The 22,612-nt window shown below is 46.7% G+C and overlaps 1 protein-coding gene across 2 annotated transcripts in view; it reads right to left on the reverse strand.

Moving 5' to 3' along the window:
* Positions 1-1,746: 1,746 nt before the first annotated feature.
* Positions 1,747-22,612, reverse strand: part of slc2a13a (solute carrier family 2 member 13a) — a 25,774-nt gene continuing 4,908 nt past the window's right edge. For both annotated transcript variants that reach the window (XM_084701155.1, XM_084701156.1), the window contains 8 exons: positions 21,894-22,102; positions 11,101-11,209; positions 5,311-5,474; positions 4,766-4,886; positions 3,664-3,789; positions 2,758-2,876; positions 2,296-2,448; positions 1,747-2,075 (listed from right to left, as the gene is read on the reverse strand). In XM_084701155.1, the coding sequence (XP_084557281.1) occupies positions 1,849-2,075; positions 2,296-2,448; positions 2,758-2,876; positions 3,664-3,789; positions 4,766-4,886; positions 5,311-5,474; positions 11,101-11,209; positions 21,894-22,102 (1,228 nt within the window). In that variant the 3' untranslated portion in view covers positions 1,747-1,848. The remainder of the gene's footprint in view (positions 2,076-2,295; positions 2,449-2,757; positions 2,877-3,663; positions 3,790-4,765; positions 4,887-5,310; positions 5,475-11,100; positions 11,210-21,893; positions 22,103-22,612) is intronic.

Genomic DNA, 22,612 nt, shown 5'->3' on the forward strand with positions numbered 1-22,612 from the left:
TAGAAACATCTGTTCTGCCAAGACAGAAAACATTGAAATCAGAAAAGCTTGAGTAGTGTACTGTTAGCCTATTGTGCCTTTCTCTGATAAAAAGGAGAAACAGTCTCATATGTACGCACATTCCTCCAAAACTCTAATTTGATGGCTATTAGGAACAATAATTAAATACACTCTTTACAAAGAACCAACTAACTACTCTGTAATTAACAATTAAATAGAACAAACACTTTGAAATAGAGGCCCTTGACTAAGAACCTGAATATCACAGGCTATAGAGACGGGATCATATTTTTAACTTGTTTTGTCACAGATAATGCACATACTTCTTAGTACTGTTACTCTGTTGACCCCATTTCAGAGACTGCTATCTATGTGCACAAGAATATCAAGGTTTAACCTCACACAGCTTTACGATAATATATACATAAAACAACATAGCTAAGTAAAGCACTCCTTGGACTTTTGGAACACAGTAACCTGACTCTTTCACACAAGTGATATGCATGGCAGTTTGCACATAAGGCTCTATGAAGGAAGACACAACTAAAGTGTGCGGAGAAAAAAAACACACTCCAAAACTGTTTCCAGGGAAATCAGAATGTAGAAAACCAAAAAATGCATATGACATAATATTATATACGTATGTGTATTTTCTGCATGTAGTAGTGCATGTAGTATTCTTTGAATGAGCAGTTACACAACTTCGGAAAACAAAAAGGTAAAATAAATTCAGAATTCATCAGGGATTTGAATGGTATCAATACATCATGAATAGAATTTGTAGAACAACACAAAGTTCCAGTAAGACACACCTAACAATGACAGGTGCCCATCAGAACAACAGAACAACAGAGAAGCCTAAAGACCTAGTGACTGAAAACCCATTAGTAGTGCTACAAGCCAAGAGGACATTACTGAGTTGAATGTTTCATATAGAAAGGCATACTGGTATTTTAACACTGAATATAATACAAGATCTCTAATTCCGCCTTTCTAAAAGCAAGTGGACATTTGGGTTAACTACAACATTCAGTTAGCAACATTTGGGTTAGGTTGGGAGGCTTCATGTTCATTCAATGTATACTGTACAATCAATTGGTGGTAGGGAAAAGGCAATGGTTTTATCTGTATTGTAATGTTCCTGCTACAGTGCGATTGAAGAGGTTCTTTAAATGTGATCCACATATGCTCAAACTACAACACCAACAAGCTATCGCCGCTAACTCTGTTGCCAAGCAACAAGCTGGTTATGGGTGAGGAAATCCAGCAGCATATATGTATAATATCGAAATGGAGACACTAAAAGCATTTGACCCTACGTATCCATGATCAACGCATTTTTCACTGTCTGGTATAGGATGATAGAGAACTAAGGTGTTTAACTTGGCTGAGTCTAGTCTAGTTACAGAAGTAGATAGGTGATCTCTACTGTAGAAATGAACCAGAGAACAGGATTCTGGGAGGTTGTGCAGTACAGTATATCAGGGATGGACCAGTGCTGCAGCCATCCCACTAAGTCGCTTGGCGTTATGGATTTGTTTTCCAGCCCTGCACACCTGACAAAACCATGGAACAGACTCCATATAGGAGCGTGGTTAATCGAATGGTTTGGTTCGATTCAGGTGTGGTAGTACGCGGGTCTAAAAACTAGCCTGCACACATACCAAGCCCTCCAGAGCCAGAGTTGCCCATCCCTGACCCTGCCCAGCCTCCCCACCCCCTCCCACTCCCCAAGGATGACACACAGCTACAGATCACGGACCACACATTGACAACAGGGGGTTGCTAGGGGCCCACGCGTAGCCCCAGAGCTAGCCTGACCCAGACCTCTCCAGCTCCAGGATGCTCTCACTCCACGTCGGAGGCGTCGTTATCCGAGAGGTGGTAGTTGCTCCCCTTCACCCTGATGTACTCCACCTGACGGCCCTCGTCTGACTCCGTCACCCCGCAGGAGCACAGCCGGCTGTCGAACAGAGACTCGATCTCCTCCAGCCGCCGGCCCTTGGTCTCAGGCAGGCAGCCGTAGATGAAGATGAAACCCAGCAAAGCCATGGCAGAGTACAGGAAGAAGGCTCCTGGAAACAACAGCATCAAACCAACAACGTGTCATGGATGGATGGAGCTGTCTAAAAGGTCAGCTCCTGAATTAGAAGGTTTAGACCTGTTGTTCTGCTGATAAATCAATGGAGTCTCCTGTGCTGTCCCTTGCCAGGAGGGCTATTGATCAGTAATGAGTTTGCCGTAGTAGATGAACACTGAACCGTGTGTGAGTCATAGACCCCGTGGTTAGCTTACCGTAGTAGGTGAGGTACTGTGCCATGTGCAGGAAGGTGAAGGATACCAGCACGTTAAAGCTCCAGTTTACGCCAGCAGAACAGGCATTGCCTGTGCTCCGGGCCCAGAGAGGATAGATCTCCGAGTTGATTGTCCAAGGCATGGGACCCATACCTGGGATAGGAGAAGGGAGAGTGGACCAAGAGGATGTAAAGGAGATTGAAGGTGGGTCAGAAGAATAATGTTTGATACAAAGCAGAAAGAGAGAGAGAGAGAGAGAGAGAGTGAGCGAGAGAGAGAGAGATTAATTGAATTGCATAATCCTCTAATGGACATTTGGTGCAGTAGATGGAAAGCACTCATCAACACTGCTCCGGGAGGACAAAAGACCCCTGTACGTTTGCTTTAAAATCTACTGAGGATTTTAGAAAATATTGAATATACATATAAATAGGAAAATAAAGCACGACAAATAAGTGTCACCTGGAGCGAAGAAGGCCAGATAAGACACCAGACCCAGCAGCACCACCCAGGAGTAGGACGTGGGGCAGTAGTTGTAAGCCCAGTATGTCTTCTCTTTCTCCAGGGTAGAGTTGGAGCACCTGGACACAGAACCAGAACCACGTCAACAAAGCACTTAATGTAACTACACGTATTGTACTTTTACACCAGGTTGTCTCCTCCGCCTGCACACAAATAAAACATTCACAGAATTCTTAACGAAAGTACGAGAGGTGGTGTGAAACCAATTCCCCTTTACATATCAAGTCATTCTGCAGGTGTGATTATCTAGAGTGGTAATAAACCTTTTCACACATTGAAGTCTGGGTACAGTGTCAGAGTCGGAGAGGGGAGTTCATAAGAACGGTTCCAATCTGCAGCTACTTTGCTGGGTGTCTCAGGGGAGTGCTCTGAGGCCTGATGCCTCTCTCCCTGCCTGGGGAGTGAAGTCTGGCTGCTGCCTGCTCACTCTGCTAGGTGAAAATGGACCAGGCAAAGACAGACCTCTGGACTGACTGTAGAACCTGTTTCCACTTCATTCACTTCAGACACAGTTAATAGGTGACATGCCATGAAAATAGTGAGAATGGAGAAATCTATCTCATTTATTAGAGAAATGCCAAAACCTGCAGTGTCAGACCGCAGTCTGTATGAGGTTTAGTCGTGGCAGGAAGGGTGTGTTAGTTGTTGAGGCAAATTAGATTGAAGTGAATAATTCGGAGGTTAGAGCCATCTCGACTTTATAATTTGATAGTTGTCGTTCAGAGATTCTATAGCGTTCTTTCGTTTCCAAACATATTCCTTTTCCAGCACACACACACACACAAACACACACAAACACACACACACACACACAAACACACAAACAAATCACATCCTGTATCTCACCTGCCCCATGCTGCCTGCTCAGTGGAGGCTGTATTGACTGGTACACAGGAGGAGGCAAAGACTGTCGTGCTGTTCTCACGGTAACAGAAGCCACACCCCGGGTCCAGCATGCACGAGTCACACATCCTGCAGGCAGGCGGATGACAGAGAGAGGAGACACGTGCCGGGTCATTACAGTGGGCTGTCCCTTAATGGACATGGATTCAGACATGTGTGTCTAAATAAACTGAATGGCACCGAATGAAATGACTCATGAAATTAAATACACACCTACTTCCCTTTCTGAGCCTGTCATTGCCTTGTTTGTGTATGTATGTCTGTCTGGTGTGTGTGTGAGAGTGAGAGAGAGAGAGAGAGAGAGAGAGAGAGAGAGAGAGAGAGAGAGAGAGAGAGAGAGAGAGAGAGAGAGAGAGAGAGAGAGAATGTGAGGTGGAAACTAATGCTGTTTGGGGAAAAAGGGTTCAATGCAAGGGTTGTTGCTATGATGACATCATTGTCCAATCCTGTCGTGTGTCTCAGAGCAGAGAGGAGCAAGACCAACTGCAACACATCAGTCTATCTCTCTCTCTCCCTCTCTCTGTCTCTCTCCCTCTCTCTCTGTCCTCTATCTAACTCTCATTTTATGACACGAATGCCAGCTGATACCCTTCTGTTGCTAATGGCGACAGGTACTTTTGCAAAAAGGTTATTATCACAACAGACAGATTAAGGTCCAGATGAAAGCCCAGAGGAACGTTCCAGATGCAACTGTGGGTGTGAGAACATAAAATGATGACGTGAGGTATGAAGCAAGATGTGCTGTCAGACAGCACCCTTCATTACTCCGACTTGATTAGAGAGCAGACTGTCATTCTCCAACACAGTGTATAGTGCTTCAAAGTAAATGGAGATTTGTGGATGCACTATATGTCTTGTACCATCAATGTTGGAACACCACTGTATGTTAGAGTAGAGCAGAGCAGAGTACAGTAAAACCAAACAGAACAGAGTAAGGAAAATAGAGTAGAGCAGGGTAGAATAGAGCAGAGCAGAGCAGTGGAGCCCAGAGCAGAGGAGAGCAGAGCAGAGCAGTGGAGCCCAGAGCAGAGGTATCATAACTCACAGGTGTGTGGCGCAGGTAGAGTTGGCCACGGAGGGGTCTGTGGGGTGGAGGCTGATGGGAGGAGAGTGCTGGGCAGACAGCAGGAAGCCAACAGCCAGCAGAGACAAACTCACACACGTACCTGGAAGACAGACACAGCATGCTGTCTACACAGGGCATGTTCATGCAGCCCACAACGCATCACTGTGCAGTCATTCACATTCTAGATCAACAATATGGTCAGAGTTGGTATTTCTTACTTGCTTCTTATTCTCATTTCAGTTCCTTAGGGGCTGTATCGAGGGACATTTGAGAGTACATTTGCATTTAGTCATTTAGCAGACGCTCTTATCCAGAGTGACTTACAGTAATTACAGGGACATTGTCCCCAAGGCAAGTAGGTTGAAGTGCCTTGCCCAAGGACATAACGTCATTTGGCACAGCGGGGAATCTATCCGGCAACCTTCTGATTACTAGCCCGACTCCCTCACCGCTCAGCCACCTGACTCCCTAGAGAGTAGATCATGTTCCAATTTGACCTTTAACCATGAACTCTGACCCCTTACCCAGCATGCTCCCCAAGGTGAGTTTCCTGCGGCCCACCCTCTCCACTAGCCACACCCCCAGCAGGGTGAACAGGAAGTTAGTGGCAGCCGTAAGCCCGGCCAACCAGATGGCCAATTTGTCGTCTCGCACTCCCGACATCTGCAGGATGGTGGCGCTGTAGTACCTGAGGGCACAGAGAGGGAGGGCTGTCACTGGTAGGGTGGCAGCTTTGTCAATGAAAGAAAATGACTGAATTTTGACGGAAGGATTATGGGAATAAAGAAACACTCAAGTAAAGAGTGAGAGGAGGAGAGATAAAAGATCAACCGTCTGAAATCAGAGAGGTTCATGTCTTACTAATCCTCTCCAGCAACAAGTGTTCTCTCTCAAATCTCCTTAAAAAAATTGTTTTTACCAATCCAATGCCAAGCAACAAAAATAGAACCCCTCCATTCTTCTCTCACCTCCTCCATACTTAGAGGCTTCAAACCTTCAAACCCAACCCCACACCCACCCCCTGGTCTCCTCCACATCTCTTAACCTCTCCCAGGTTCCCCAAGCCTCTCTCCTGCCCCCCACCATCTCTATCCTGCCCCTCAAGCCTCTCTCTCTCCTGCCCCCCAAGCCCCAGCCTGTGATCATTAGACTCCTGCTGCCTGAGCACCACCTCTCCAAGTCAGATTAGCCACTCTACACATAATCAGGCCTGGCAGGTCATTTTGTAGCCCTACAATCAGGCCTCTTCAGGCTGCAGAAACTGCTGCAGAACCAAAGAACCATGTGGAAGTATACATAAATAGAATCAATTTACATATGTTCCATAAAAAGATAAACTGCTGATTTCTGTTTTGTTTTTTTAAATTACCTAAAATACAAAGTGTGTGAACACACACATGCGCGCACACAGAATAGCAGTTCCCCACTCTCACCAAGACGATGCAACAAAGGAAAAAACAGTCATTAGAAAAACAGGGAAAAACAGTCAAAAGTATAAATAAAAGATCCCCCTCTTACTTCCTCTACGAGGAGGGATGATTAGCATGTTGTTTTCTTTCCTCGCCTCTAATTCCAACTCCAAAAACCAGACGGGCAGGAAATACAGAGAGCCTCGACATTTTAAAGGCTTTTTATTTTCCTGTGCTTCTAACCGCACACCTCTGTTAGAGTAGAGATGGGTGGTGTGGTACGGACCAGACCCATGCTCATCACCCAGAAGGCTAGCTGGACAGAGTGAGACTGGGACTCCCTTCAGACCACACGCAGAGACATAAAAACATGTCAGGAGGAAGGCAGGAAAAGGCTGCACATTTCAGTCTCACTTTAGTAACACACAAACACACACATACATGGTCCCAGAAAGTCTGAAATAGGAGGTTTGGCGGGCTGTGGAAGGGATAATCACCTCTTCTCCTCCAGCACTGCCCTGCTGTGATCCACCTCTGCTGCACTCAGGCTGTTTAGCGAACCAGACCAGAGGCCGTAGCTACAGCTACACCTCACTCTGAAATAGAACTGGAAAAACAACTCCGCCACAGAAAACCCTGACGACCGTCAATCGTGAACGAACACACCCATAATGACAGCACTGGTAGAAAAGAGGACGGGCTATCCACAGATTAGATGAACAAGGTAGAATCTACCGGATCTCCAACTGTCCACCTTCCTGGATTCATCGGATGTTCACAGAAGCAATCACATGATCACAGCATCACATGATCACAGCTCCTGGTCTACTGGCTGAGGCTGCAGGCTCTTTACGGCAGGGCAGTGCAGCAAACTGATGACTTGCAATCAGTCTTTATGAGAGAGAGCTATTTAAGTACAGCAAGGCAAACAGCTTCGGGGTCAGCAGTCTGAGGTGGTCAGACAGCTGTGAGCTGTCACCTCTGAGACTGGACCCTAGTCTGCACGGTGACAGACACCCTTCTCTGTCGTCAGCCTTCCAGCAGCTCAGACACCAGGCTGACATGACGGGCCCCCTATTGACCAGCTGAACACATAGCCATGGTAGAGTCAAGTGCAGGGCCAATAAGATAACATAGAAAATTACACACACACACACACACACACACACACACACAGCTGCAATATGCAAATTGCATAGAAGCAAGAAAATTAGAGGAGCCAGGCTGGTCATTTGTATCTGTGTGTGTGTGGGCATGGTAATTGCATGTGTATACAGTTCAATGTATGAGTCAATGTATGCAATTCAATGTATGTGTGTGTGAGTGTGTGTGTGTGTGTGTGGGGGGGGGGAGGGGGGGGGTGATGAAGATGTGACATGCCATGGCCCTGCCCCCTGTTCTGAAAGTGGAAACAGTACGTCGCTCCTGTTGCTCTGCTCTAGATTCAATTCACACCTCTGGTCCCTGACATGAAGAGGGTGACAACACAGACGTCAAGTAGGAGGGGAGGGAGAGAGAGAGGGAGAGATACCCCATACTCATGTGTTGTGGTAATCCATCGAGTGACAGACAGACAGACCGACCGACCGTCAGACAGACAGACATAGGGATGAGAAGGGAGAGGTGATTGCAGAAGGAGGTGGGGAGAAGAGGGGGGCGAGAGACTGAGTGAGGGGGCTGGATGAGCACAGAGGGTGGAGAAAAAAAATGTGTGCGTGCGTGCACATTTCCAGCACGACAAAATTACTTTATCTTTATATACCACAAGAAAAAATAAAAGAAAGGAGGAAGGAAGGAGAGCATGTGGATGTAAGGAGAGAGGTAGGGAATGGAGATACTCTGAGGTGCTGTTAGTGACAGACTGGTTTCATACTTTTTTCTTTTTGCATTTTTATTGACCCGACAGAATGGATGATGACCCACACATCACTTTTCTCCCCCTCCTGCTTCTTCAACCTGCTGCTCCTTCTCTCGCTCTGCTCTGCTACCTCCTGTTCTCCACAGTCCATTTGACACTGAAGGTGAGAGGACATGAGTCACAGTGACACGGACAGTCGCAGTTGCATCACACTCCTGAACTGGTCTGGATGGACAGAGAACAATGGAGAGGAGAGACAAAGAAAGATCAACTACAAAAACAGAACATTAGACGGCCGGAGAACTCAAAGGTAGCAGACCAGTAGTGGTATAGAGGAAGTCACCCATCGAAACTGGCATATAAGAATGGGGAGTACAAAGTACCACCTGCCAACCACATATTCATTGCAGACAAAAGCTGTCAGGCTAGTGAACAAGATGGCCGCTGAGACCAACCAACCACACAAAAACCCACCGCAACAACTATCTGAAAAGGGCCGACTCACTGATTACTCTACAAGGATATGGTTATTACAAGGACAAGAATGTTTTTAAGGAACAATTACCAGGGCACAGTGATGGCTGCTTGTGGATTAGTAAGATTAGAGGCTTGCTTGTAAGTGGGAGGGCAGTGTATGTAACTGTGTGTCTGAGTGTCTGCGTGGATGTGTGTGTGTGCACATGTTTGTGTTTATAGGATAACAGTATAGTGTGTGAGGTTGTAGCAGCGTGTGTTTGTGTGATTAGAGGGAACATTAGCATAGTGTAATAACACACAGAGAGGTCTCTCCCCAGCCTATCCGAGAGACAACAGGGTAGCAAAAGTTTCCCCCCCCCCCCCGTTGCATGTCGATGGTTTCTCAACACCAGCAAGGGATACAAGGTAGCAACTGTTATGATTTTTTTATGTAACCAGGTCAAAACACACACACCCACACACACACACAACACACATACACACAAACACACACACATATACAAACATACACACATACAAACACACACACACACATACAGGCTGAGTCATCATGTAACTGGCATTTAGTGACATTTTAGACATGACATTTCTACATCTGCCCATGTGCTTACTGCCAACTGTCCAACATAAACAAACACACAGATGTCGTACAACACAACATCTAATCTGAACAAGGAATGGGGTCCACTTCAGTTATGATCCTCTTGACTGTTCTTCTCACCCCCCCCATTCTCTCTTTCCTCTCCCTCCACTTGTGTCTATCCATTTTGACATCTCTCGCTTTATTCAGCTTGGTACTGTGTGCAACTCCCTCCCTTCACCCTTCACCCCCTTCATCCATTCCTGCATCTATTGCCCTCCCTCCCTCCCCTTCCATCTTGGTGTCCAGTTCCCACCAGGCTCCGTGACCTTTGCCAGCTGAATAGCGTGGCTAATCAAATCATTATGAGTCCTCATCTAATTTCAAGTTTTGACATCTCTGAAGACAGGCCAGCTCAGTCCGCCTGTTGTGGCTTCACATTGTTCCACACTCAGGAGACTGACAGGCCCAGACAGAGAGAGGGATGAAGAGAGAGAGAGAGAGAGAGAGAGAGAGAGAGAGAGAGAGAGAGAGAGAGAGAGAGAGAGAGAAAGAGAGAAAGGGAACGGACAAAGGCGGTAAGTGAGAGAGCGAAAGAGAGCGACAACGGACAACAGATATTATCTAGTTTCATTCAGCTCAGACACAATGAAAGTGAAGTGAGACAGGGGGAGGGAGAGAATGAGAGCCGTACAAATATACAGAGGGAAAGACAGAGATCAGAATGAGAGGTTGAAGGGAAGAGAGGGAACTCGTACGACAAAGACAAAAGAGCAGCTGTCGGACATTCACAACAAGCACAAGCAAGGAAGTCGTCTGATTGGTCAGTCGTCATGTCCAGCAGACAGGGAGCAAAGAAAAGAAGAGATATAAGATATTTTCGGTGAACTCCTCATGGTCAGACTAATCAATAGCTTCAGCTGACAGCCAATCGGCCGGCGGCCCAGGCAGACCTTTAGTCAATGAGAGGTATTGATGAACACATCCATCCGAAAAACGTCTCCGACAGGAACAACAGCTGTCCGACCGAACTGATATTCACAACACTCACAAAACACACACCACACATACAACACATATACATTTAAGTTCACCTCTCTCATAGGACCGTAGGTGTCAGCTAAGCAGGCAAGTATCAGACGCAGGATGACTGACAGAACTTTCATTCTTTCACTCTTTTTTCTCTCTCTCTCTCCTTCTATCTCTCTCTCCCTCTCGGTGAAGAGGGAGAGAGAGAGCCAAGGCAGAAGGGAAGTTCGGAGAAGTCTGTCAGCAGGAGAAAGTCAGGCACATAGGAAGACAAACAGATAAACAGACAGACCAACCAGACAGCCTTCTGGAAAGACAGGCTGACAAACATAGACAGACATGCAGTATCGCAACAACATACAGTATAGACAGGCAGCAAAGACCCAACACACATACTACACACACACACACACACTTTCCCATTACGCTCACCTCTGATGGTTGCTAAGCAACAGCACACATCCCAAGATTGTTTACAGTGGGCAGAACTCAGTTCACCTCTGCAGGGACGGCAGGCAGACACACACAAGGCTCTCCAGACCATGGCACCCACGGTTCAGATCCTCACAAAGCGCCCTGCCACTCAGCACAGTGGGGGGGAAGGTCTGACCCCAAGGTATCACAGCATGAGGCCTCCACTGAGGTCTTTCATGCCATCATCTCCTGGACATCAAAGCATCTCTTCACGCTCGGCTGAGGGACCTCGTGGATGAGGATATTTTCTCAAACAATAACAGTCCTCCAGTCCTCAACCTACATGTGGCTGAGTGGGTAAAGTCATCAAACCAACGTCATCCAGACTGTATTAACGCCTTGGCCCGAAGCCAAAGCATGCTTGACCTTTGCAGTGTGGTACTCGGTGTCGGTCCCACAGATCTGTCAAGTAAGCGAGCGGGTATTGAACCCGGGTGTGGCAGACTGTGTGAGTGCGCTGAGCTAAAGCCCCGGGTTGTTTACTCACATGACCGTGTTGATCCCAGACAGCTGCTGGAACATCTGCAGTCCACAACCCACCAGGAGAGCTCTCCGTGCAGGAGGGTAGGTCAGCATCCGCCAGATCACTGGGCCATCTGGACACACACAGGGAGAATTAGATTACTGTATTGAGAGATTTTCTTGTCAACTGTTGCTTTCCATCAGTGTTGCTACAGCGGTCGTAGCTGCATGTGTAGCGAGGTCTACAGGCTTCCTAGTTATGATTGCCTGCCCTCAGTACACCTCAACACTCAAAGAATAACAACAATAGCTGATGTAGTTCCAGGGAACAGCTGCATCCCATAATAGGATGAGAGCGTCTGGACAGGCATGCAGCTTACTGATAAAGAGGGAATCACACGCAAACTCTCAGCCAACAGGGATATCACACACACACACACACAGAGGGGACTGGCTAGTGGGGAGCAGCTGTGAGTGGGAGGATGCTGGCTGGGATGGAGAACATCTCCTTTAGCTCCCAGACAGACTGAACACACTCGCTAAGGAGCACCCTGCTGACACACACACACAAACACATGCAAATACACACTCAAAGACATATACATACACAGGCAATATCCCACTGTCACATACACAAACACACAAACACATGCACAGGATATGTCCCACCGACATACAATCACACACACACACAAAAATCAGAGATGCACGCATCCCACTGGCACAGAGTACTCTTCTATCACTTCCCTCTTCAGGACGAATCAGCATTCAGCAGCGCTCCCCAGGACAGGGCCCTTTCAATCACATTGTCTCTACAGCCAATCACACCATGATGTCAATCAGGAGACCAGCCAATCACATCAGTCACAAGTCTTTTCACCAGCACAGCTCAGCCTTAGCCACCATTACATTTCCAGAGGAAGTGATGCTGTAGCTGGTTGAAGAGCTCAGCGTGTGGAGATGACAGGCCTGGTCACAGCACTGGATGCACGGTGAGGGCTGGAGTGTTGACATGAGAGAGGGAGTTCCAGCCCTGCGCTGGCGAAAGGAAGTGATGCGTTTATGGGGTTGAACCTATTTAAAGCACGCTAACATGGTAGAGTATGATTGGCTGGCCCCTGGGGGCATTGCCAGGGAGCTGCGATCTGATTAGCAAAAACACAAATCCAGATTCATGGACCAACCTGAGAACTGGCCTGAGAGGTAATGACTCTTTTAATGAAGCGCTAACTTCACTGGCTGGGACAAACACACACACACAGATGCATTTACTGTGTATATATGTACATATTGATGAGAGACCGAGAGAGAGAGAAAGAGAGAGAGAGCGAGAGAGAGAGAGAGAGAGCAGAAGAGAGAGAGAGAGAGAGAGAGAGAGAGAGAGAGAGAGAGAGAGAGAGAGAGAGAGAGAGAGAGAGAGAGAGAGAGAGATGGAGAGACAGAGTAGAGAGAGAGAGAGAGAGAGAGAGAGAGAGAGAGAGAGAGAGAGAGAGAGAGAGAGAGAGAGAGATGGAGAGATGGAGAGACCATGCACACCAGAGATATTTTCATTTCCTCGCAGCTAGAAACAAAGCTTCCCTCTAACCTAATCAGGAACTGAGAAGCTGGGAGGAGAGAGAGAGAGAGGAGAGAGGAAGAGAGATAGAGAGAGGAAGAGAACAAGCAAATGAGTATACAGTGTAGCACATCATTTACGAGGAATGCTTTCTATGAGGATACAAAGGCATAGGATACAGAGTTTCACACACGAACACACACTTGTAGAAAGAAAGAAAGTAGAAAGAAAGAAATTAAGAAAGAGAAAGGAAGGAAGGAAAATGGAAATGAGACAGTTGGGTCAGAAAACAATACATTGTATTTGCATTAGGAGTGTAGTGGTTGCGCATATGAATCCCACTTTGGAAGACATGAGCTACAGTAATAGATTCTGTTGGCTCTGGTGCCTATTGCCATCTGTGCATTTGAAGAGGACCTCAAAGACAAGGCAGTGTTGTATTCTGTGGCTGCAGCTACCAACCCATATAACCTTGAATGTTTCCCTTACTCTGCTGATAGCCTGACTACTGTGAAACAGTGGCAGAACACTGCTGAAATCCTTACTTCACCTTCTAATTTGGCCATGCAGCCATGGAAAGCTGCCGTGGTGGAAGGTGCTTTAATGAGAGCAGGCAAACCAGGAAGAACCCCCCCCCCCCACCCCCCATTTTTGATATCCAGCAATGGAATCCCCCAATTATCTCACATCCTGGCAACCCTTGCCTGGGAAACACCCAAACTTCTCCCTAATAACCGCTTGTCCAATTAGGTGGAGTGTTTTGCGAGGGTGGCAGGAGCCTCGTTAGCAGTTGTTTTATTCCGCACTTCAAACGCTGCCGACTTTACACGCTAACGTGTGTGTTTGGGTATGTGTGTGTGTCTGTTACTACTGCAAAAACACAAATCATATTTCCATGCTTACACTGAGAAATCAAATCAAACAGAGTCACAAGATAGAGAACAGACAGAAAATAGCCTGAGGAGAGAAGAGAGAGAGAAAGACAGAGATGAGATGAAAGGAGAGACATAAGATGAAAGAGAGGGAGGTTTGGAAGGATTTTGCTTTCCAATAACTGCTAATATTCTCCATCCGAATGAACCCCCGTTTCTCCATTGATCACAGAAGCATTTGTGCAGCTGTGCAATGCTTTAAACTGAGTCAATAGATGGTCCGATTGCATTGGGAACACATGCTGCTTCGGACAAACTCCAATCAAGTCAACAATGGAGTGTGATGATGTCATCAATGAGTCCAGCTAATGGGTTATTGGACTACTCCGGAATGTTTATGAACATCTGTGCATCTGAACTATTAGTGATGTTTTTAAGACTCAATATTATTGAACATTAATTACTATGCTGAAACAATGTAACTCAATGAAAAGACAGAGATATTTATATATTCTCTCCTCGTGTGTGTGTGTGTGTGTGTGTGTGTGTGTGTGTGACTGGGAGCAGCTGTGTGTTTAGTCGAGGGCACTGAGGGCCTTTGGTTGCTAGGTGCTACTCCTAAGGTCCACACACACACACACACACACACACACACACACACACACACACTCAGACACTCAGAAACCCTACAATCCTTCTTTTCCTCTGTTGGGTGAGGTCCAGGTAAACAAAGCAGAGAACCAAATACAAAACAACTATACAATGAGAGAGGTATAAAATATAGCACTAACCATTTTTTCCAACGGTATGAAAATGTTGCTCTACAATTTGTGACGGATGAATGAGCAAGAAGGTCAAAAGTTGAAGGCACAATGCTATGACGTCTCCATTAAATGCATACTGCATGCGACAATGCGCATTTAGTAAGGGTAGCTGCAATACGTTACAAAAAATATGCTGTTTGGGATGAAGGGAGTGAAGGACATATCGTAGAGAATGGAAAGTCACCCAGGAAGGAAGCTGAACTGAAGTAACTCATATGTCAAGGAATCCAACCCATATCTGTGAAGAACTGAAGCTGTTAGTGCCTCGCTCAACCCAACCAGACAACCCAGATCTGTTCCTGTCATGCCAACTGGTTAGCAACAGGAATCTTCCTCATCCTTCTGGCACTTATTTTTTTTATCTCGGCTGACACACCCTGGCACTGTGTACTGATTGAGAGAGCTATTGTGTTGCTCACTGCTCCCTGTGGACTCCCGAGCGGCGGAGAATCTCTTCCTGGTTATGTAAGAGCGCGTTTGCGGGGAACTGAGAGGAGGATCACGTCTGGAGCGGGGTGGAGACAGAAGATCTGCATGTGTATTTTTAAACCTCTCCACTGTCAAGTCGGATTGAGCGCTTGTATGATTGACAGACTGTTCACACTTTCCAGCAAAACATGTTGAGGGGAACAACAGCTTTTGTTTACAAAAGTAAACCTTCATTTAGCTTTATAGAGTATATCATCCCTGTTGCAAAGATAGCTGAACTACTGAAGCTGAACTACTGAACTACTGATAGCTGAACTACTGAAGCCTAACACCATGTTTACAGATATCATTAACAGCAGGATCTAGATATGCAGTTTATGGCATGCATACATCTTCGGGTGGATGCAATGTGGTGTGTTCTAGCACTGTTGGGAGTATATGAACTGTGCTTGAACTGAAGAGAGGAGAAATATGAAGTATGAGGATGAAGCATAGTGTAGCAACTGATAGAATCACACAAAGTGTACTGATCTCATGTAAACACCTTGAGGGCAAGCACAGAGACGAGAGGATGAAGGAGCACACAGACAGAGAGAGAGAGAGAGAGAGAGAGAGAGAGAGAGAGAGAGAGAGAGAGAGAGAGAGAGAAGGATGTTGAACTCATAGAGAATACGTAAATAATCAAGCACACACACACAACCGGATTGTGCATTGCTTGGAAGGCATTCAAAACAAACATTGGATGTGCGGCACAAAAAAAAACGTTGTCTTTCTACCTGTTACATTTATAACCAGTGATGATGTTAATTATCACATCCTGTGAAGTGATAGCATGATGAAGGTGTTGAGCTGTGTGATCGAGGGCACGTCTCCTGGCGGATCTCTGACAGACACAGGAGAGACATCACCACCATAGAACAGCCTTGGTTCAGCTCTCTCTCCTCCTCCTTCAATAATTAATATGCAGAGAAAACCTACAGGGAGACAGAAGTGTTGAAGAACTATCTTTCTCTAAGTCTCCAAATCTATCTCTCACTACAGTATGTCTCAAATTCTCTCTCTCTGTCTCTCTATGTCTCTCTGACTGTCTCTCTGCCTGTCTCTCTGTCTCTCTCTCTCTTTCTCTCTCTCTCTCTCTCTCTCTCTCTGTCTCTCTGTATCTTTGTGTCTATTCAATTCTAACTCTGCACTGTTTTAATCAGTCCTACACTTCCTATGTGTAGTGTGCATCTGTCTTTCACTCTCTTGTTCAGCTTTCAGAAGCTTGGGGCAAGCTAAGCGATCCTCTGTACCAAAACCACAAGATCAAGATCAACATCTGAGCGTAGCCTTGCCACCAGGAGCCTGTGAGTCACTGCATGGTGCTTCAGGCTCTGGTGTTCAAACAGGAGCACTTTGACTGAAACAGAAGAGGGGGGGAGGAATCAATGTTCAAATTGATTCGTTCGCTTGAAGTGTGCGTTTGTGTGTTCATTTGTGTGTGTGTGTGACTGTGTGTGTGTTAGTGGAGGGGGAGGGCCGGTACAACTGTCTCATATGGTACTACAACTGACAGCAGACTTCAGGGGTGTGGAGAGTGGAGGGGGGAGGGAGAGAACCAAGCAGGAGGAGGAGAGAAGGCTGTGAGAGAAGGAAGGTGAACCAGATAACGCTGTTTCACACTCACTTTACCATAATCTGCTGAGACTTGGGAGGTATACAAAACTCTCTGTCTTTCTATGTATGAGTGTATGTGAGCGGGTGTGTGTTTGAATGGGTATGTAATTGTGAGTGTGTGTGAATGTGTGTGTGTGACTGTGTGTCTCTCTTTCTCTAACACACAGATTTATTTTTTAATCCTCCAACAGGAAGCAATGAGTAATGGACACCCACCCCTTCAAATTCGACATACCACCACCTCTACACCACCTCTATCCATCACGCCATACCTAATAGACAAAACAAATATGTACAAACACGTATAAACACCATCTGGGTCCTATTTATATCAAAGCCAGCACCATTCATTTCATGTCTGAAAACCAATCAAATTCCCAGTGCTCCCTAAGTCTCAACCAATCAGATCTCTCCGATGCTAAACAGTTCTTCCTGTCATGGAGGAGGTATCGGGGAGGGAACTCTCTGTTGCTCTGAGCATCGCCTGGTAATACTGCTAATAAATCACACACAGTCCAATCTTCCCTAACCCACACCTGCCCCATGCTAATGGAGAAGACAGGCTCCCTGGGGGGCTGTGGTGCCTAGAGCTCTCCTCAACACCCACAGGCAGGCAGGCAGGCAGGCAGGCAGGCAGGCAGGCAGGCAGGCAGGCAGGCAGGCAGGCAGGCAGGCAGGCAGGCAGGCAGGCAGGCAGGCAGGCAGGTAGGAAGAGAGGGCCAAAAGGATGGAGACCAATGAGAGATAGAGAGAGATTATTGGGCAGTCAAAACTGTTAGTTTGCCAACAGTTACGTTGAACATTCGGAACTTACTTAATCACAGACCCAAGAAAAACACATGAAAGAGAGATAGAGAGAGAGAGAGAGAGAGAGAGAGAGAGAGAGAGAGAGAGAGAGAGAGAGAGAGAGAGCAAGAAAGAGAGACAGGGAGAGAGAGCATAAACAGAAATTGCTTCATTTCCATTACACCTGAGGATGGTTCCCTGATTGTCCTACCGAAATCTAACAAGATAACAGGTAATCAGGCTGCATCAGGGATCACAAAGATCATTTCAGCAGCTAATAGACTGTCTCGCAGCTATTGAAGACCTGGTTTGTTTGCTCATTCATCTGCTGTGTAGGTCACTGGGTATTTTCCAAACTGATTTTGTAATTAGTGGTTGAATCGCTGGTACATCATTCACATTCCACCTGGAGAGCTGAGCTAGGGAACAGAATGTTATCAGCAGCCTTGTTTCCACAGCTACGAAGGTTCTTTCTTCAGACTGTTCTTCAGCCAAACTAGCCCAGGCATGGGTGCAATGACATACATGGTCCAATACAGACCACACAGACACTGAAATCACCTCACAAACCTTAACCTGATTGAGTTGGCTTTGTGTACGGAACCATGTAATCGTTTTGGCAACCTCAATAACATCACCCAAAGAAGACTGCCTGGAAAGGAACACAGGACGCAAACAAATAGGGGAAAGAAAGAGTGAGAGAGACAGAGAAAAAATTGAAGACACAGAGAAAACAGAGAGAGTATTGTGCTACCTTATCATATCTGCTATCCACACCTTACACAAGAGTCCCATTCTCTCCTTGTGGCCCTTCATCTGTTTCTTCTGCTGACACAGTTCATATTTAATGTCCTTTCTCCTCTGCAGCCATGATAACTTGAACTGAGACTTTCCAAATGTCATGTGCTCTCTGGCAGAGAAGAGTAGGGTAGAATTAAGGTAGAGAAGAGAAGAATAAAGTAGATTTCTTTTATTTTTATATATATATATATATATATATAGATTTTTTTTTTTTTGCGGCCGCCCTACACATCTGTTCACTTAATTTGCGCTCATCACACGTTTAAAAACACCATGGGAGCCAAACAGTCCGCTTTCATGTCAAAATGTTTTTGATCTTTGTGGGAAACTACAGTAGAGGTAACAGCATGACGACTAACAGTTAAGAACACTGTTGTCATGTCGTTCTGTGGTAATCAAACATTTTGGAGGTTTTTTGATGGGTGCAACCACTGTCACAGTAAGAAACCATACAGTAAGAAAGCAATGGGCCGTATTGTTATGTCCCTTGTGGGGGTGCAAGGAATCTTTCCCCATCTGTGTTTTTCACACAGTTTTTCTTGTTTTTGTTGTTGTTTGCCTTTCTCCTAGTCACATGCCGCCGAGTGAGGGCAGACTCTTTGAAAACTAAATTGTCTGAACTGAATCAGAAAATTCAAATGAGATGCGTGAATTCCTGCCTCTGAAGTTAAGACGGAATCAGCTGACTCTAACACAAGCCTCCAACAATCAAAATAGACAGACGCATTCACAACTCAATACGGCTGGCAAATACTGTTACTCTTTCAGCAGAATTTGTGGCCTACATCTCTCGGGTACTCACTTTAAACTTATTATGCAAATCTAAATATATTCATTCCCATCACTTTTCCCACCAATGAGACTCAGTGAATTGATGATTTGGAGAATGGCTTAGTCAGTGGGAAGCCAGCACCAGAGTTTCATCACATCATTTGCCCATTGTGAATATTTCATAAAGGAGAGAGCCAGCAGAATCTGGACTCTCTCTTGTTCCTGTAAGAACAGTTCGCGCCGGAGTATCTCGTGGTGCCTGTGCCAGGCTGTTTATCTAACACATGGGTTTGTGAAGAATGGCATCATGCATCATTCTATTACCTGGGGGCAGTCCATTGATTTAAGAGCGAGAGGGGACATGACTGTGGGTATCTACCACAGATATACTGTAACAACTATGAAACCACTCTTACATCAGTCCATCTCTCTTCTTCTCTGTGGTCTATCCATCTCTAATTGACTCTCTCTCTCTCTCTCTCTCTCTCTCTCTGTCTCTCTCTCTCTCTCTCTCTCTCTCTCTCTCTCTATCTCTCTCTATCTCTCTCTCTCTTTCTCTCAGCTTGTTGTCTCTTGCTGAGTTCAGTCCTCTTCAAGAAGCAATCAGAGCTCATAGACTTTGTCTGCAATCACCCCCTCACCCTCCGCATCATCATCATCCTCATCACCGTGTTCATCATCAGACCAAGCTAACCCCTAATCTTATCCAGCTCTTTTCTTCATTACAACATGAGTCTACTAGCAGTAGAGTGGAGCGTGCAGAGCACCAGTGGAGTCATGGCGATGATGCTTCCATGGACACATCCAGCACAGCAGGGAGACCGATCCATCCCATAATGCTACAGATTGCCCATGGCAGGACACCGATGAAGAGATATTACTGTCGTGTGTTACCACGGCGAATCCCCCTGATTACCGGCCTCGTCTAATGAAGGAGGCTGTGAGACGCCGGGGCGAGACGCACGGTGTCATCGTCACATCTCACGGGAGGAGTGAGAGAAGTGCCGTTACCGTGGCAACTGGAGTGTCAGAGGAAGGGGCAACACAAGCCTTTGTTTTCCCAGGTGTGGCCCCTACTCGCACAGGCACCACACACACACACACACACACACACATGCAGTGGGCTCGCCACATCACTCACACATTTCAGAAGCTACCATCTCTCAAACACCATACCAAAACTATGAGTTATAGGCGAACATGTCAACACAGCTCACTGACACAAAGATTAAAAACACTGAAGCTGAACACCAGCTAACACGGATAGGCCGAGCCATTCTCCAGAAGTGGGCGAATCACAGCGAGCGGTATTCCATACCAGGAAGGAACATTTAAAGGAAAGGTTAATGACAGGTTTGAGGAGTGACACATCATCTCTGCAGTGGCTGAGTCCAGGTTGAACAATAGACATAACAGCCCTGCTCAACAGGATAATGACACACTCGACACACAACAGTATCTCAGACTCCTGCCCCCTGTGAGGAGCTACTCTTTTTTAAACGATTCACGATACTGGAGATATCAATTTGAGTATAAGCATATCAGCACACAAGAAGGGTGAGCAGTAATCGTTTGATGGAATGCACTTGCCAACTTTTGTCATTAATTGCATGCAGCAGTAACCTTTACCTATACAAGCACAATATGGAAACATGCCTATACTACTACACAGTCATACAATACAGCTTTGACCTTCACTGCAGAAAGATACCACCATTTGTCACACACATTTATTAGCCCACACATTTTATACTATCTTTACTTTGAGTCACATTGAGATCGGGTCTCTTTTGCCAGGAATCCCTATCACTGTTTAGTGACATTCAAACATCGAAATGAACACTGTCTGCAAGTATAAAGTAAGTCTCTCTGTCTCTACAACTTCCTATCTGTCTCTCTGTCTTTATCTCTCTCTCTCTCTTTGTCTGTTTCTCTGTATGTCTCATTACCTCTCTGTCTCTATAACTTCCTGTCTCTCTGTCTGTCTCTCCGTCTCTATCACTCCCTCTCTTTGTCTGTCTCTCTGTCTGTCTCATGACCTCTCTGTCTCTATAACTCTGTGTATCTCTGTCTGTCTCATGACCTCTCTGTCTCTATAACTCCGTGTATCTCTGTCTGTCTCATGACCTCTCTGTCTCTATAACTCCGTGTATCTCTGTCTGTCTCATTACCTCTCTGTCTCTATAACTCTGTGTATCTCTGTCTGTCTCTTTGTCTCTGCCTCCCTTTCTCTGGACCTGAGTGAGGAACAAGATTTATTGACGCACAAACAGATTAAATGGATATGTTGGATGGAGACCAAGGCCCTTGGGGCTTGTCTACCCTCAGTGTGTGTGTTTGTGTGTGTGTGTGTGCGGGAGAGAGAGATGGAGAGAAGACACCAGAGTTTGTGTGTGTGTGTGTAGGTGTGTGTGTGTGTGTGTGTGTGTGTGTGTGTGTGTGTGTGTGTGTGTGTGTGTGTGTGTGTGTGTGTGTGTGTGTGTGTGTGTGTGTGTGTAAGCATGCACGTGTGTATATTCCAGCGTTGGCGTTTGTGAAGGACCACTTCACTTCCAGCCAGTAGACACGAGGGAATGTGAAAGGCACTCCAACTCAAGGCTTCTGTGCTCCCAGTCTGTCAAGGTTGATTAGTGGCAGGCTGGATCCAATTTGACCAGCTTCTCTCCCTTCTTATCTGACATTGGCATTGCTCTGCCACTCTACCCCACCTTCCCACAGCACACCACCTTCCACTCAGCTGGAGTATGGGAAGAGCCCCGGTGCATGTCCTCCTCTACTGGCTGACATAGGAGGGTAGGATGAGGACGAGATAGAGATGACAAAGTGAGAGTATGTGTGTTGTTTGTGACTGGCTGCTAGCCGAAAAACAAGGGCGATAGATAACGGACACTCAATATTACGCCCCTCCTCCCTCTTGCCTCCCCTCCTCCTCTCCCTCCCTCCCTCCCTCCCTCCCTCCCTCCCTCCCTCCCTCCCTCCCTCCCTCCCTCCCTCCCTCCCTCCCTCCCTCCCTCCCTCCCTCCCTCCCCTCCTCCCCTCCCTCCCTCCCTCCCTCCCTCCTCCACTATCTCACCCCTCCCCCCTCCCCCCTCTCCCCTCACTGTCCTCCTTGTCCTCCTCTCACCTCCTCCACAGTCTTTCTCCTCCTCCTCGATGCTGTTCTTGATGGTGTCGTACTCCTCGTCGATGTTCTGGTTCCCTCTGATCTGGCTGAGCACACGGCGGGCCTTCTGTGTCAGCCCACGCTGGATGAGCCAGCGAGGGCTCTCAGGGAGGAACAGGAAACCCATGAACTGGAGCACCGCTGGGACCACAGACAGACCCAACATGTACCTGGGGGGGGAGGAGGAGGGAGGAGGAGGAAGAGGGAGGAGGAGGGAGGAGGAGGGAGGAGGGGGAGGAAGAGGGAGGAGGAGGGAAGAGGGGGGAGGAGGCAGGAGGAGGGGGAGGAGGGAGAAGGGGGGAGGAGGAGGGAGGAGGGGGGAGGAGGGAGGAGGGGGGAGGAGGGAGGAGGGGGAGGAGGGAGGAGGAGGGAGGAGGGGGAGGAGGCGGGAGGGGGGAGGAGGGGGGAGGAGGAAGGAGGGGGGAGGAGGGGGGAGGAGGAAGGAGGGGGGAGGAGGGGGGAGGAGGAGGACACACATTTCTGTTCGATGAGACACATCCCATTTACACTTATGTACAAAATAATTTGTATTTTCTCTCAATTTTAAATATATTTCCTTAGTTGGAAATCAAAGCTGAATTTTTCTTCCAATCACCACTATTCTCGTGACATGAGGGCCAACTCATTTGCATTGTGAAATGTCATAAAGCTGAACATTAAAAAATGGTTTGCAAGTTACT

The sequence above is a fragment of the Hypomesus nipponensis genome, chromosome 7 (genome assembly GCF_054491055.1).
Source record: "Hypomesus nipponensis isolate SF chromosome 7, ASM5449105v1, whole genome shotgun sequence".
Taxonomy (NCBI): domain Eukaryota; kingdom Metazoa; phylum Chordata; class Actinopteri; order Osmeriformes; family Osmeridae; genus Hypomesus; species Hypomesus nipponensis.